Source organism: Sceloporus occidentalis, unplaced genomic scaffold, assembly GCF_023333645.1.
Source record: "Sceloporus occidentalis isolate IW3139 unplaced genomic scaffold, rSceOcc1.0.p SCAF_2, whole genome shotgun sequence".
Taxonomy (NCBI): domain Eukaryota; kingdom Metazoa; phylum Chordata; class Lepidosauria; order Squamata; family Phrynosomatidae; genus Sceloporus; species Sceloporus occidentalis.
Window position 1 is genome coordinate 179,525,441 of NW_028316982.1, and position 15,571 is coordinate 179,541,011.

Here is a 15,571-nt window from a genome sequence, read left to right on the forward strand (position 1 = left end):
TCTCTCCTCAACAAGCGTGTCCTGGTAGAGAAGCAGAAGCTGCTCACGCAACAGCATGAAGATGCAAAGGAGCTGAAGGAAAACCTGGATCGAAGGGAGCGCATCGTCTTTGACATTTTGGCCAACTATCTGAATGATGAGAGCCTTGCAGATTATGAACACTTTGTCAAGATGAAGTCAGCCCTCATAATTGAGCAGCGGGAATTGGAGGACAAAATCAAACTTGGGGAGGAGCAACTGAAGTGTCTGACCGACAGTCTCCAGCCAGAAAGGCCCAAATGACACTCCCACAAGGAGATGGATGCCTTGGACAGCACTGACATGTACACCACTCCTTTGACCACTAAGAGGAGCCACTCTGAAGAAATAACATCATAAATAAAAGCAATAAAGTTAGGGTTTGTTCCTATTTGAGTTTGTTTGCATTTCTAGAAACAATTCAGCATCCTCTTTGGATGTCCTTTTATCATACAGACAATAGATTCTGTGTTTCAGTTTAGCACATTAAGGAAAATGTGGCAATTTTGCATGAGTACAGTGTTGTTTTTAACAGAAATAAAATATGTGCAAATTCTGTTCAGATCTATACAACCAGCAATGGAAGCTCTTGAAAACAGCATTGCGGACTATTGATTTTAGGGACTTTATGGTCTTGTATTCAGGTTGGTGAGATACAGTGGCATTTTCAAATGTGCACAGTTGGATCCCTTTTTGGTGAAATGTTGCATAATAACGTTTTCAGAAATTATGTCAAATCTGTTTGGATAAGTAGACCTTTTAACAAACTACAATAAAACTACTTCCAAACACACTAGGAAATTGTGTGTTTGCATGGCAGCTAGATGGGTTTCTTTAAATACCTTGTTGTGACCTCAGAGCGTACCCTCCAGATATTCTGGATTGCATTTCCCATTGCTGCCTGCCAGCATGGTCATTCTAACACATCTGGAGGACATCAAGTGAATGAAGGCTGATATTGAGAGATGTGGAGCAGAAAGGGAGAGTGATACCAGCTTGGTCTTCATTTGAAGCTAGGGTTGTCATGTTTTCAAAAATGCAGTCAGGATCAAAAGTGATGGCATGCAGGGTTAACTATCAAGAAACATCTTTTAACAAATTTGTGTTCTACCAAATGAACCAAATATCAGATGAAAGTATTGGTTTCAATTCAGCTAGCCATGTGTTTTATTGCAAAATTTTAACATGTTGTCCACATTCATGAATTACATGATGTCACATTTTGGTCTTTATGAAGGGCCTAGATTGGCATCTTGTTCAGTCTGTAAAAAAGGAAAAATTCCATCTCTCAAATGAGGGACATCCCTTATAATAAGGGACGTCTGCCAGTCTTGTTAGGGTTTGGTTTTTGTGACTTTCAAATAGGGAATATCCCCTATAATAAGAGACGATTGCCAGCCCCCAAAGGGACAAATCTTAGACCCTCAAATAAGGGAGACCTGGCAACCTGATCTGAAGTTTAGAAATTTCTTTTGACAAGACCTGTTCCACTCCATTTATTACATTATTAATGGGTCACCAGATCGAGGGGGAGGACCAAGGACCAAAGTATCATTCAGCTCATGTTTCTGATATATGAAGTAATGAAAGACTTGATTCTGATATGCCCAAATCTGTAATACAGGGTAGAATTCATACTATATTATGATAGGTCAGTGATGGCGAACCTATGGCATGAGTGCCAGAGGTGGCACTCAGAGCCCTCTCTGTGGGCACACATGCTATTACCCTAGCACAGAGTTTGCCAGAGTTTCTTACTAGAAAGCCAGACAGACGTGGCACTTTGCAATAAATAAGTGGGGTCTGGGTTGCAGTTTGGGCACTCGGTCTGTAAAAGGTTCCCTCACTGTGATAGGTACTCTGGGTAAATGTTCATTCTGTCTATTATTTCCTTTGCACAAAGCAAATTGTTTTTATAGTGCATGTGGTGACAACAACTACTGTTGTGAGGGATCTGTCCCCTTTTCTTGCCTCTGCAAGAGACAACGTTCTTGCTTTATGGTTAGATGTACTCACAGTTGCATGCAACTGACACTGAAGTTGATGGGTGGGTGTGTCTGCATGGCTTTCCACTTTCCTACTGACAGGTATCCTTGTGATAGAAGGACTTTGATTTTCTGTTCCAAGCCACAGATGATTAAATCTGTTAAAACAAACACAGAGACTCCTACTATGTCTTATTAAACTGCCCTTTATTGCAAGTCCAACCAAACCTGTTTTTTAAAACTTTTTTTTAGAAATCACAAGAAGGATATTATAACAACTGCTAGCGAACTGGCCTGTGGCATAGGCTAAGTTCCCTTTTGTTAATATATATTTCTGATAGATAAAGGATAATCTTATATTCTTTGTAGAGACTATTTTTAAAAGTTTTACTGAGAAATGATTTAAGCAATACTTAAATCATGAACCATCTGCCATATTACCCTGTTTAAGAAGTAGAACTAACTTAAAGGATTAAAAAAAGAACTTTTTTCTTGATACCGCCATTGAATTTGAATTTAAATGTAAGCCTTTACTTCAGTTATTCTCATTATTCAGTTAATAGGGTAATGAAGGTTTTAAAGTGTTAACTGTACAATTTTTTAAAAAAAAATGATAGCTGTACAAGTTTGGGGCATAATTCTTTCTGTATAATCAAGTATTTCACAAGCAGACACAGTGCAATCCTAAGCAAATCTAATTGGAAACAAGTCCTGCTTGAATTCCATGGAACCCCCAGGGTTAAAACTGCAGCCTTAAGGGAGACCACCCTACAGGTTAATTGACTTAATAAAGGAAGTCACAGCCCTCAGTTTGCAAGTCATGAGCAGGCTCTTGGATTGCTGTCATTCATAAGTTCTCCATAAGTCAAAATTGACTTGATGGCAGATAACAAGAAATCAAGCAAATTCCTACACACTTCTCTTCTGCCATAAAATTCCAGTAAAGGTCCCAGTCAAACTAACTGCTCCTAATACCATTCAAAAAAGGCTCCCTACATTTCCCCCCACATTGTCAGTACCTGATGTGTCCAATCACTGTTACATAAAAGCTTCCACTTTGCCTTGGAATCCCCCCCCCCCAATACATAGCCAAGCTAAAATAAACAACTATATTTACTTTGGTCAGGTGCAAACATTCATCTTTCTCTCATTACTTGTTTGTAGTGGTTACATTTGTGTATTTCAGCTCTAAATATAACCAGCATATATGCAGTCCTTTGAATTAAATCACATAATTTTTATGAAGATAGCAATATGGAAATTGATGTGTAATTGTATTTAATCCTTTTTGGAATGTGATGTTTAATTGCCACCTTCAGCTTGCCTTCCATATTTCTTTTATGTTTCGTTTTGTTTTTTAATTTGCATTGGCAAGTTCCCTGGAAGGGGCTAGAAGAGAGTTTCTTCCTACTGCTGTATATAATTCTATAAATAGCTCTATTGTCACTTTGTAAAGCAGAAAATATGGTGCTAATGGCTCTTGGCACCTCTAGGTGAAGGATTACCTTTTCACCTTATGGGTCATTGCAATTTTTAGACCTTTTTTGTACAGTGAAAAAAATTATCAGATTTTTCCCATTGTCCTTTTGAGTTTGGTACCCTAAGTCAAAAATACATAGAGAGATTTCAAATTTGTTTCTTAAATACTTACATACTGATAAACCATTTTGCTTGACTAAGGGAAATAAACTGAATATTGTGTTTCAGCATTCGGAGTGCTTTGTTAATTTCCACACATGCCACATATCAACACCGGTATAATGTTCATGATGCATAATCTGTGTGTGTGTGTGTGTGTGTGTGTGTGTGTGTGTGTATTATAAAGGAGACTGTCTGTTCTACTAAATGTTTCCATACTACTTTGACTATGTTTTGATTCTCATTAGACTTTTACCAGTTCATACAGAATCCTTACCAAATTTATTTTCCACACTAAAGAAAAAGGGATATGGAGGTACTTTGGGTAGATTTCCCACACATACACACATACCGATAGGAGAGCTGGTGTAAAAAATTATAAACCTCTTTTGGCAATGCATTAGGAAAACTTCTGGAACCTGTAACAAAATATTGAAAAATATTTCTTCCATCGGCCCTACATAACCAGGCACAACTGGTTGCGGTTCCCCTGGTGCACATGTAACACAGATAAGTGTGATGAAGTAACCATTTCTAATGTGAAAATACTGGCCATGTTATGCATTTTTTAATTTTTTATGGAACATGCTTTTAAAAAACAACAACACTATATTGGTCTTTATTTGATGGAACATGAAAACCTCATGAGGTTTTGGAGGTTCTACATAAATGAAAATTAATGCATGTGCAGTGCACATTATAGTCTCACATGAAAAAGGCTTCTTTTTATTGTTTGGTAAAAGTAGGTGGGGGACTTACTCCTTATGAATGTATCTGTTGCCTGAATATTTCAAGCAGAATTAGAAGATTGTTATAGATTGGAGAAACTGAACATAGAGTGGAAATGTTTGCAAGAATGGGAGCCATCCATTTCCCCATTAGAATAGTGCAGCATTAAATTAATAGCTGCAAAACCCTGGAAACTCTTAAAATGAACTCTTATTTGATTAGCACACTACAATTTTGTTCTTGTGCCAGTGGGAGCTGTGGAATGATTGAAACTATCATATACATACCATAAATAAGTGTAGAGAAAATTAACCAAATAAATCAAAATTATTTGAATATTAATTCTAGACTTACAGCAAATACTGAGCATAGTAAAATGTCTTTCAAAATGAAATGAATTTTAGTGCTGCTGAAACTGCATGAAATTCAGATGTTCAGTAGTGATAGGTTATTGAACTGCTGCCCCACAGTTTAAGTATTAGTATAAAATGGTGATTACCAAAGAACAAAGCTGTTTGCAAACCAAGCTACTCTGGTAGTTTTAAATATCAGTGCTGCATAATTTAGTTGAAAGTCACAATGGTGTTATACAAGTGTAACATTTCATATCAGTCTGAAAACCTTTGTGAGCCCGTTACTGCAATTCTTGCCATATTTGTTGGCTAGTAGTTTAACAAGCATTCGTTCAAGTGATGGCTAATAGCAATCTTAACATCTTGATTTCCTTAGTTGTCCTGCAGAAAGCTCTAAGGTGATTTTGAGTCCATGCAAGGTATATTACGAAAATCCATAGTTAATGGACCACATCATGAAATGGTAAGACTGCATTTCTTTAATTTCCAAGGGGGCATAACCCTAAAAATGTTGCTGTGTGCAGCATAATGCACAAAACCCACACATTACACAGTATTTGAGGAGGGGGGCATTCCAGCCAATTGTTCCCTTTCATGTAAGTCTCTATGGAGAATCTTGGGGTGCATCTGCACTGCAGAAATAATCCAATTTGACACCATTTTATTTGCCATGGCTCAAGGTTACAGGATTCTGGGATTTGTAGTCTTATGAAATATTTAGCCTTCTCTATCAAAGAGCTCTGGTGCCACAACAAACTACAGTCCCAGAATCCCTTAGCATTGGGCCATAGCAATTTAAGTGGTATCAAACTGGATTATTTCTGCAGTGCAGATGCAACCTTGATTTAAAAAAAATAAGGTTAATTCCTATGTTTTGGAACTCCCTCCCACCCTTTCTGCTTTCACTCCACTGGCAGGCAAATAACTTTCCATTTGGAGTCTTAATTGTTTTTTGCAGAAGGGTTTTTTTTAATGGGGAAGGGTTGATGCTGTATTTTCCCCTCATCTATTATATTTTATATGCTTTCAAACTTTATTTCAGTGCTGTTTTTAAATGTTTACTATTAAGTTTGATTTTAGCTGTATTCTTTTTTAATCAGTGCTGTAATCTACCTGGGGTCTTATCGCTGGCGAAAGGCAGTATATAAATAACATTTGAAATAGAATAGAATATTTATGGCCAGATTTGTATGACTCCTTTGAGGTTTATTTAAATCTGCATAATTTGTTTTCCCTGTTCAGATTAAATGTTCATGTGACAGAATATCCATATAAAAAACTCTCGTGAAACATGCAGGAAAACTCCACACGGTTTATACAGTGGTAATTTGTGCATATGACAGTTTCACTAGTTATCTGGAAGCATCTTCCTTCCGAGATAAGAAGAAACAGATGATTACTGTCTACGTTCTTCCAGGTAACATCTGCAAGCCGAGCACTCACCATGTTATTCAGAAGCTTGGAAAGATGATATGTGAGTAATTCACACCACCTCCTGATGGTGCCTCTGGATAATTCCAGAAAGGGCCTTAAGAACTAATTATCTACCTTCCTTTTCATCGAGGGAGGGGAGGATTGCATACATCTGAAAAAGAAACCTGCAGGTATGATGATGTGACCCTAGTTCAGCTTTTAATGCAGTTGTTGGAACTAGCAGCCACATGGGACAGCTAAGTTTGCTTTTTTAAAAAGGATTTAGATTTTGTCCACCATTGGAGCTACAGTTGACGTTGTGTTGGGAAATTTGAACGACACAGTTTAGCTGTGTAAATGTACCATGTGATACTTGCTTGTGCAATAGTGCTTGCTTTCCTCCTTATACACCACACACACATACTTCAAGTTTCAGCTGAAAAAGCTAAAGTGGCTGATGCCACCAAGACACAGCCAGGACGAAACTGGCAACTAGGTTGTCAAGATATAACCAGAGCTAGCTTGGCAACTAGTTGGCAACCAGAGGACTTTTTCTTCAGCCTCCCCTAGGCTGTGGAATAGCCTGCCGAAAAAGATACAACAGCAGAATATGCTGTTCAAATTTAAAAGAACAAGATTTGAGCCAAACAATGGGTATTAAAGCACAAAAAGCTATAAAATATTTAGGAATTAATATTTCAAAAAACACTGTAGAATTATTTGATAAAATTATAACAAAATTTGGAAAGAGATCAAAAATGAATTAATTAATTGAAGTAAACTGAAAGTATGCTTGTTAGGGAAAATATCAATAATTAAAATGTCCATCCTATCAAGATTAATGTTCCTATTTCAAATGTTACCAATTATTTCATCAGATAAACCTTTTCAAGAGTGGAACAAAGAAATTACCAAATTTATTTGGAATGGGGAAAAAACGAGGGTTAAAATGAAAACTTTACAAGATCCATAGAGAAAGAGGAGGATTGGGCTCTCCAAATTTTAAATTATATTTTGAAGCTTGCGCTCTTACTTGGCTCCAAGATTGGGTAAATTTGGAAAATAGAAGGCTATTATTAGAATTGGAGGGGGATGACCTAAAATTTGGATGGTACGCTTATTTACAATATGGTAAAATTGAAGCAGGCAAAAATTTAATAATCATTGTGTTAGAAAGCCATTATTAAGACTCCGGCAAAAATATAAGTGTAAATTATACAGGAAAATTCTGAAGTGGATTTCGCCACAAGAAGCATTCTACAGGTGAGAAATAACGGGAGGAGAAAATTGACTGACATAAAACATTAATCAAAAAGAAAGAAGGCAACTGGAATATAAAAACATTGGAGGAACTGCAAAAAGATGGGAAAGGGATTAATTGGTTTAATTACAGACAAATTAGAGAATGTTTTAGACAAGATCTTAAAAAGCAAGGATTTGAGGAAGAAGAGAATGAATTGGACAAAATTATAGTTGGTGACAAAGAAAAAATGATCAGCAATATTTACAAAGCTATACTTAATCTGGACCAAGATTCTGAAACAGTTAAAAATGTAATGATACAGTGGATGCAGAATATAGGGCACCCAATCGAAATTAGTAAATGGGGAAATATGTGGAATAAAATAACAAAGTACACAAAGTCTCAACATTTTTATAAAATGTACCTACACTGGTATATCACCCCAGATAAACTCGCAAAAATATACAAAAATAATACAAAGTTATGTTGGAAATGTGATAGGGAACCGGGGATGTTTTACCACTGTTGGCAGTCATGTAAAAAAGCTAAAACAGTATTGGAGGTGTATAAATAAGATAGTGAGAAGCATCTTGAAGAAAGAAATTCAGCTCAAACCTGAATTTTATCTATTAAGCATGTGCAGACTGGAAATAGAAAATAATTGGAAAAAAATTGTTTTTACATGACCACGATGGCACATATTACGTTTGCACAGTATAGGTAATTAAAAACACTACCAGAAGAAAGAGAGAGAGAGAGTTTAGTATATGGCTTAATTAATTATTTACATATATTTTTAGTCTCTATATGTTCATGTTTAGAAACAACTGTATAGGAAACAGAAGATTATATACCCACAAATTTTTTATTGAGGAATCTAATAGATATTTGGTAGTAATAGTAGCAAAGATGCAAACAGAGAATCAAATGGGTTAATCTTATGGGATAAAAGCAAGTTACATAAAATAGAATATTTTGGAAAACCAAGAGATCGTGAGGTGAAGAAACTGTTAAGGGTTGAGGAGGAAGTTAGTATGTAAGGAGATGTGAATGAAGGTATAGGCAGGTTATGTAGAAGATAAGAGAGGGGAGAGAGAAAAATGTTAGTATGTATGAAGAATGGAAAATGATGAAGGGAGATTTGATAGATGGGGGAGGAGAAGGATTTTGGAAAGTTGAGATATGTAAGGAGAAGACAAAAGATGAATGGAAGAAAGATTTCTTAGACTGTAAGCCTGAGGGCAGGGAACTGTCTAACTAAAAGATTGTATGTACAGCGCTGTGTAAATTTACAGCGCTATATAAATAAAGGTTAAGAAGAAGAAGAAGAAGAAGAAGAAGAAGAAGAAGAAGAAGAAGAAGAAAGGACAGGAGAATTTGCAAGACATTACTGGATGAAATCTCTACGACCCCAAGTATCATAGCTTATGTAACTGGAAGGTGTATGTGATGTGTTTTAAATGTAAGTGATTGATGATCTGATTGTTTTATATTTTTAACTAATAAAATAATTAAAAAAAAAACAAATTTAAAAGAGCATTAAAGACAAGCTTCTCCTAGCAGGCTTATCTAGATTATATTTGAATTGTGAATTTTAAATGATGAATTTTAAATGTTGGTTGTTTAAATATGTGTACATCTTCTTTGTCCTTTTAAACTGATATATTTTCTAACTGACGTTGCTTGTCTGTTAATTGTTGTTCCCTGCCTCGATCCATGGGGAGAAGCAGGTAAAAAGAAACAACAGCACAGGAAAAGATTTTGCATTGTTGCCTTAGCTTTGATGCCTTTTCCATTGGAGCATACACTTTCCTGGAATGGTCATGAAACAATACATCAAACTAAGGTACTTTAAGCTACAATTCCCATTAGTACCATCTAGTGTGCCAAATGGAAAGGGATTACAGTTGGCCCTCTGTATCCACAGATTCAACCATCCACAGTTTGCAAATATATAAAAATATATATAAATTCCAAAAACCAAAGCCTAATTTTGCCATTTTATGTAAGGGACACCATTTTACTACCACATTTGAATATAATGTGGGTTCTTCAAGAACTGATCATATAACTCCCGTCTTGAAATCCCTCCACTGGCTGCCTATTAGTTTCTGGGCACGGTACAAGATGTTGGTTATTACCTTTAAAGCCCTACATGGCTTGGTTCCTGACTACTTACAGGAGTGCCTTCTCCCATACTGTCCGCCCCACCCCTAACGGTTGTCTGGGGAAAATTTACTTCAGTCTAAAAATTCCAAACTGTCCACCGTTTCCCAGAGGGCCTTCTCCACTGCTGCTCCAAGGCTTTGGAATGACCTGCTGGAGATCTGCCACATTACCACCCTGACAGCCTTTAAAAAGGCTGTTAAGACAGATCTCTTCTGGTAGACCTTTCCAAACTAGCCTCCCCTCCCCAAGCATGATGCAGCTTATTATAGAGTCCTTCTTAGATTTCCCCCCAACTTTGTTGATCTTATCATCACAATGTTTTTATATGTAAATAATTTAATTTAGTTTTATAATCAGGGATGTGTAGTTGGGCGAGGGATTAATTTTAACTAGATTTGATATGTAATACAGTGTTTTTAGATGCTGTAACCCGCCTTGATTCCCTATGAAACGATGGGCTATAAATCATCATCATCATTAATAGGACTTGAGCATCCACACATTTTGGTATCCACGGAGGGTCCTGAAACCAAATGCCAGCATATACTACTCCCAAACATCTGGAAGACTAGAGGTTTCCACTTCTTCCTTCTCCTCCATCTTTGTTTACAGCATTCTAAATGGCTTCAGAACTGTGTAAGTGGTTACCGTAGCATCCTGTTCAGCATTGCTGGTCTACAAATCACAAGTCAGATTCAGATCTATATTCAGGTCGTGTGTGTCAGAGATCACAAACCAGATCCAAGTCTTGTGTCTTCAGAGATCACAAGCCACATTCAGATCTTGTGTCTCAGATCAGGAACTCATTTTAAAGAGCTGGGAAAGCCCTTCCTTGTGTGGTGATATCACTTGGTTGAAGAGTTCGCTTCATGTAAGCATATGCTATTAAGCAATCTGGACTTCTTCAAATAGAGCAAGATGTCTAGAGGTGGTGCTTTAGAATTTCTCCTTTCTTAGGGTGAAAGTGCAGGGGATACCTATGTGCCTTTGTCCATTTTTGTATGGGAAACTATTGATAACTATGGGAAGAAGCAAAAGCTTAGACAGCTCCCAGCTCCCAAAGCTGCTGTAATAAACTTAAATCTGCAAGTCTTTGCTGCTATAGCTCTCCAGGTACATAACTCCCAGATTTGATGACCAAATGCTTTCTAGGTGTCCTAAGGTACAAAAAAGTCTCTCCACCAGGACTGGACAATTTGTGTCCATCAAAATGAGGTTGGTGAACAAACCTCACTATCCCTCACCTAGGCTTGCTTAAGAGTGGCAGGCCACAATACCTGGAGAGCTATTCACTGTCAATATCAGTGTAACTTTGTGTTCTAATCGCAAAAGAGGTCAAGGCACCACAAAATGTAAGACATTCAAGAAAAATGTAGGACATTACAAATGAAAAGCTGGGCACACCCATATAAATATAAATTCATGCTAAAAATGGAGGACATTTTGAAATTCCCCCTGGACAGAAGGTTGAAATTTAGGACATGTCCTGGAAAAGGAGGGCATCTGGTCACCCTGCCCATATATGGTATTTAAACTTGTTGGGCAGGGGTAACTCTCCTTGACCTAATGGACTCTACTTCTGAGAAGGCTTAGCAAGAGCTGGTCTGTTTTAACTGTCCACCCCCAGCATTCTGATGCATTTCAGCCTCAGCAGATCAATTGCTAGGTCTCAGGTAAAACTGAGGTCCTCTAGTTAGGTCTGTGAGGACTTGTTCGTTCACAAAGCAAATGCCATAGAGACCAGTCGATCTGCAGGAAGCAAGGCAGCGAACTTAGAACAATTATTCTAAACATGTTACCATCAGAAGACAGAATGAGAAAAGAAGGGAGTTAAAACAAAACAGATGCAAAGGATGAGGAGGAGAAATCAAGTAACAATCAGATTAAAGGAGCAGTAGAAAATGTGGCTTACACACACACACACACACACACACACACACACACACCACCCTCCAATGTGAACATTTTTATTACAAGTGTCTTCAGCAGGAAAGACTGTATGTAGGGTCTTTCTGGTCCTAGGGAATCCTTTGCAAATAGAGGTCTAAGCAGGCAGGCTTTTCCCAGCCCTGATGTCCATGCTCAGTACAGAGGTATAGAAAGATGTACTGGGATGGAGGATCAAAAGAGGTAAATTCAAATCTTTCTTGAAATTATTCAGTGGGTTTTTATTTTTAAAATTTTGAGGCTATCCTTTGTTTTATATGCAGAATCTCTTTAGGGTATATAAGACTGCTAGGTAGCTGAAGATCAGAGAAACAAAGGTTAAGAGATGGAATTTAGCCATCTCCCTACATGCTCAGATTTCCAAATCTGAGAAAACTCCATTCTCCTAGATGCATTATGCATCTCTGTGTTTCTGTTGTCAAGCAAAGACTTTTCTATTCCAGCAGGCATTTTGGACCTGATTGTTCTTATATAATGGTATTTTTTTTTTGTTTTAGTACTGTGTTGTTTTTAATATGTTTTTAAATTAATGTTTTATATGTTTTTATAGAGTCACCATAAGTCAATATTGGCTTATATATGTAGATATGTTATGCAGCTAGAAGAAACAATCCAAACCCTTCTTCAGTGACTGACACCAAAAATGGCTTCTGTTTGGGACCAGCTGAAGTTTCTGAACACTGTTCAAAGCAGCCCAACCTAGTGTGTGTTACTAAGGTATCTATCACCAAGGAACAAGTCCAGCTGGTGCACTAGCTTTAACTGTGCAAAGGCAATCCCAGCCACCACCAAAACCTGAGCATCCAGGTTCAAGGCTGAGTCCAGAAGTACCCATAAACTGCAAGCCTGTATTTTCAGAGGGAAGTGTAATCACATCCAGAACAGTTTCAACCCCCTTTCACTGATCTGCCTTGTGACTAACCAGGAGCACTTCTGTGTTGTCTGGATTAAACTTCGGTTTATTTGCCCTTGTCCAGTCCATTATTGTCCACAGGCAATATATCAATAGGAAGAATGAGCCTTGGCATCTATTACTTGAAGATACAGCCAACCACTCTGGCTCAAGTGGGACATGGGGCCATTTGCCCTAGAAGAAAGTTCTTCTTTCATACTAGGACATAGGTTTAGCTATGCATCACTATTTTTGCTAAAAAGAGGGGAGGTTCCTATATTAATGTAATTGTTTTTAAACATTATTTTAACGTATTTTATATTGTGAACTGCCTTGGGTCCCTTTTTGGAAGAAAGGTGGGATAGAAACAAAATGAAATGAAATGAAAAATAAATATTAGAGTATATGCGCGTGCATAACTCCATAAATACAGGTTGTGTTGTTTCATTTTCAGCAAACCTTCCAACATGGATAAATGGCTTCCAAATTCATTGCTGCTACGTGATAAAAACTCTTTGGTTCCAACTTGGCTAAACCAAGTGTCTTGCATCCACTTAGGTGGCCTTTTCTTTGCTGTAGTAGGTTGGATCTTGTGTGTTATATCAACAGCAGTGGATGAATGGAGACTATGGATTATAGAAGATGTACCGGGCATCAGCTCTGGCAAGATCTGGATTGGTATCTGGAGAACCTGTTTCATGGTTGATGCTCAGAATGATGAGCCAATGAAGAAGGAATGCTTGGAATTCCTGGAACAATACTCGAGCCTCCCAAAGGAAATTTTCATTGCACAGGACCTTATGTCTTTAGCTTCTGTTGTACAGTCCCTGGCTATAAGTTTCATGTCCTTTGCCTTGTGGAATGTTTTCAAGAATGCAAAACAGAAAAAAGTTTTGTTTACCTTTTTCACTATTGGAGGCATTCTAAATTTAATCTCTGGTATCATCATTTTTGTTCCGCTTTCATGGAACCTGCATTCTGTCCTCACAGAGAAGGGAATAGATTTCCCTGTACCCTTTCTTTTGCCATATCTTCCAAAAAAGCAGGATGTTGGCATTGCTATATATGTGGGGTTTGTTGCTTCAGGTTTCCAACATTTGAGTGGACTCCTTATTCTTGGTGGGAAATGGAGGAGGTCCAATAGAGTACATCCTTTAATTACAGTTGCTGTCGATCCACCACCAAGTGCAAGTGCAAGTGCAAGTGCAAGTGAGACGCAAAGTTGTCCCCACTGTGGCTCATCTGTGGATCTTGCCAAACTCATGGCTGAACAAAAAATTTAAGTATTTAAAAGGTACATATGCAGTGGTAAAAATATTAAATGTATGTCTACGTTTTAAATATTTAAAGGTTAATTATGCAGCAGTGTAAATATTTGAAAGGGTGGCTGTTTGTATTTTGTTCTGATAGCAATCATTACTTTGAGATGTTTCTGTTTTTACTTTGTGTTAAAAATAATTTTCCATTAAAAAATAAATGATTTTAATGAAATAAATTTAAAGTTAAACCTAGCTATGTTTCAGGGAGTTTCCAAGTGAGTGTAAGCAAGAGTCTTAAACTGTGCCATACTTATGTTTGATACTACATTCTAACATGGGGGTTTCTGGGGCTGAGAGTATGTGATTCCCCCAAGGTCACGTAGTGGGTCTCCATTGCCAAGCAAGGAATACAGTTATTAATGTTTAACTGCCAAATTCTCAGTAGACATCCAAGGAACCCAAGGGCTCACAGAGCATATTTGGGTCAGTGGGGGATACAGTATACAATAACCTCTATTTTACAAGACATAAAGGAATCCAGTAGAAGTAACTGGATTATTCTGTCATGACCTTTCTTGAATATTAACTCACTTTTTCTGATGCAATGACTAATACTGTGACCAAACGACACAGTACATTAAATGTATGGATTGCACTTGTGGGGCAGGGGGGAGATCAGCCATTAGTGATGAGAAATCATCCAGGGGGTATTGGCAACTAGAATGGTCATTGAAAACTCATCACCCACATGCTATGACTGCAATAAAAACAAAGGACTTTCTCCTTCTCCCTAGACATGCAATTGGGCAGCAAAATCATTATCAGTCAAGGATTTTTGGAGTTTCTAGAAATGTAGAGATGGCTGATATGCAGCCTCTGGGCCATGAGTTCCTCACCCCAATCTAGAAGGAGGAGAAGCCATCAGCAAGGGATATCTAATACTTCCTTCCACACTTAAGGCTGCCATCATATACACTGCACTTTCTAAAGACTTTTAGATTGAATTGACTGCAGGCTTCTCTGTGATTTTTCTGCCCTTAGCAGTCTGTGACCATGTATAGAATTTATCCTGTCAATACAGTATCCCATTGAATTCTGACCAAAGCAGAATAGAGTGGGATTATTACTTCCCTCAATCTGTTGATGCAGCCTAAAATTTCACTGGCTTTTTTTGGCTTCTGCATCACACTGTTGACTCATGGTTAGCTTGCGGTCTATTAAGACCTCAGATCTTTTTGTTGTCCACCCTGTATTTGTCCATTTCATTTTTCGTGCTTACATAAAGTTTCCATACATTTATCCCTGTCGAAATTTACTTTGTTCATTTCATTTGGTTCAGCTCTTCAGTCTGTTAAAAGTAATTTTGAATCCTGATCCTCTCCTCATGTCAACTGCAGATTTGATGAACATCCCTCTATTTGGTCATCAAAGTCATTTATAAAGATGCTGAACAACACCTTACACAGGACAGGACCGTGTGGCATCTAACAGAAAAACAACACATAAATAGTTTCTAATAGGAAAAACAATACAAAGCGAAAAAGAAAAGAAAAAAGTAATGGCAATTAGATCTTAATTCCTGACTAATTAGCTAACCTTAAAATAAATACCAACAATTCTTGAGATGGAGACTCCCCATGGTTTCACTCTAGCAAAATCACAACATAAATAGTAGTACACCATCCACATCATGAGATGAATCATTAGAAAAGACAATGATGCTGGGGGAGGTGGAGGGCAGTAGAAAGAGAAGAAGACCACACGCCAGATGGTGAGACTCAATCAGGGAAGCCATGGCCCTGAAATGACAAGTTCTGAGCAGAAGAGTAGAGGTCTTGAAGATGTCTCGTCCACAGAGTCCCCATGAATGGAGGGTGACTCAAGGCCAGCTAATAACACCACCATTGTTGTTGACACTTTATTTA

General features: G+C 37.7%; 2 protein-coding genes across 6 annotated transcripts in view; both read left to right on the forward strand.

Annotated features, from left to right (window-relative positions):
• The window catches only part of SHROOM2 (shroom family member 2), a 159,167-nt gene extending 155,488 nt beyond the window's left edge, over positions 1 to 3,679 (forward strand). For all 5 annotated transcript variants that reach the window (XM_089511592.1, XM_089511593.1, XM_089511590.1 and 2 more), the window contains one exon: positions 16 to 3,679. In XM_089511592.1, coding sequence (XP_089367718.1) covers positions 16 to 282 — 267 coding nt within the window. In that variant the 3' untranslated portion in view covers positions 283 to 3,679. The remainder of the gene's footprint in view (positions 1 to 15) is intronic.
• An 8,383-nt stretch (positions 3,680 to 12,062) lies between these two features.
• Positions 12,063 to 13,670, forward strand: CLDN34 (claudin 34). The gene is made up of 2 exons (XM_089508418.1): positions 12,063 to 12,212; positions 12,842 to 13,670. The coding sequence occupies exon 2, from the start codon at positions 12,855 to 12,857 to the stop codon at positions 13,668 to 13,670; it is 816 nt and encodes a 271-aa protein (XP_089364544.1). The 5' UTR covers positions 12,063 to 12,212; positions 12,842 to 12,854.
• Positions 13,671 to 15,571: the final 1,901 nt, after the last annotated feature.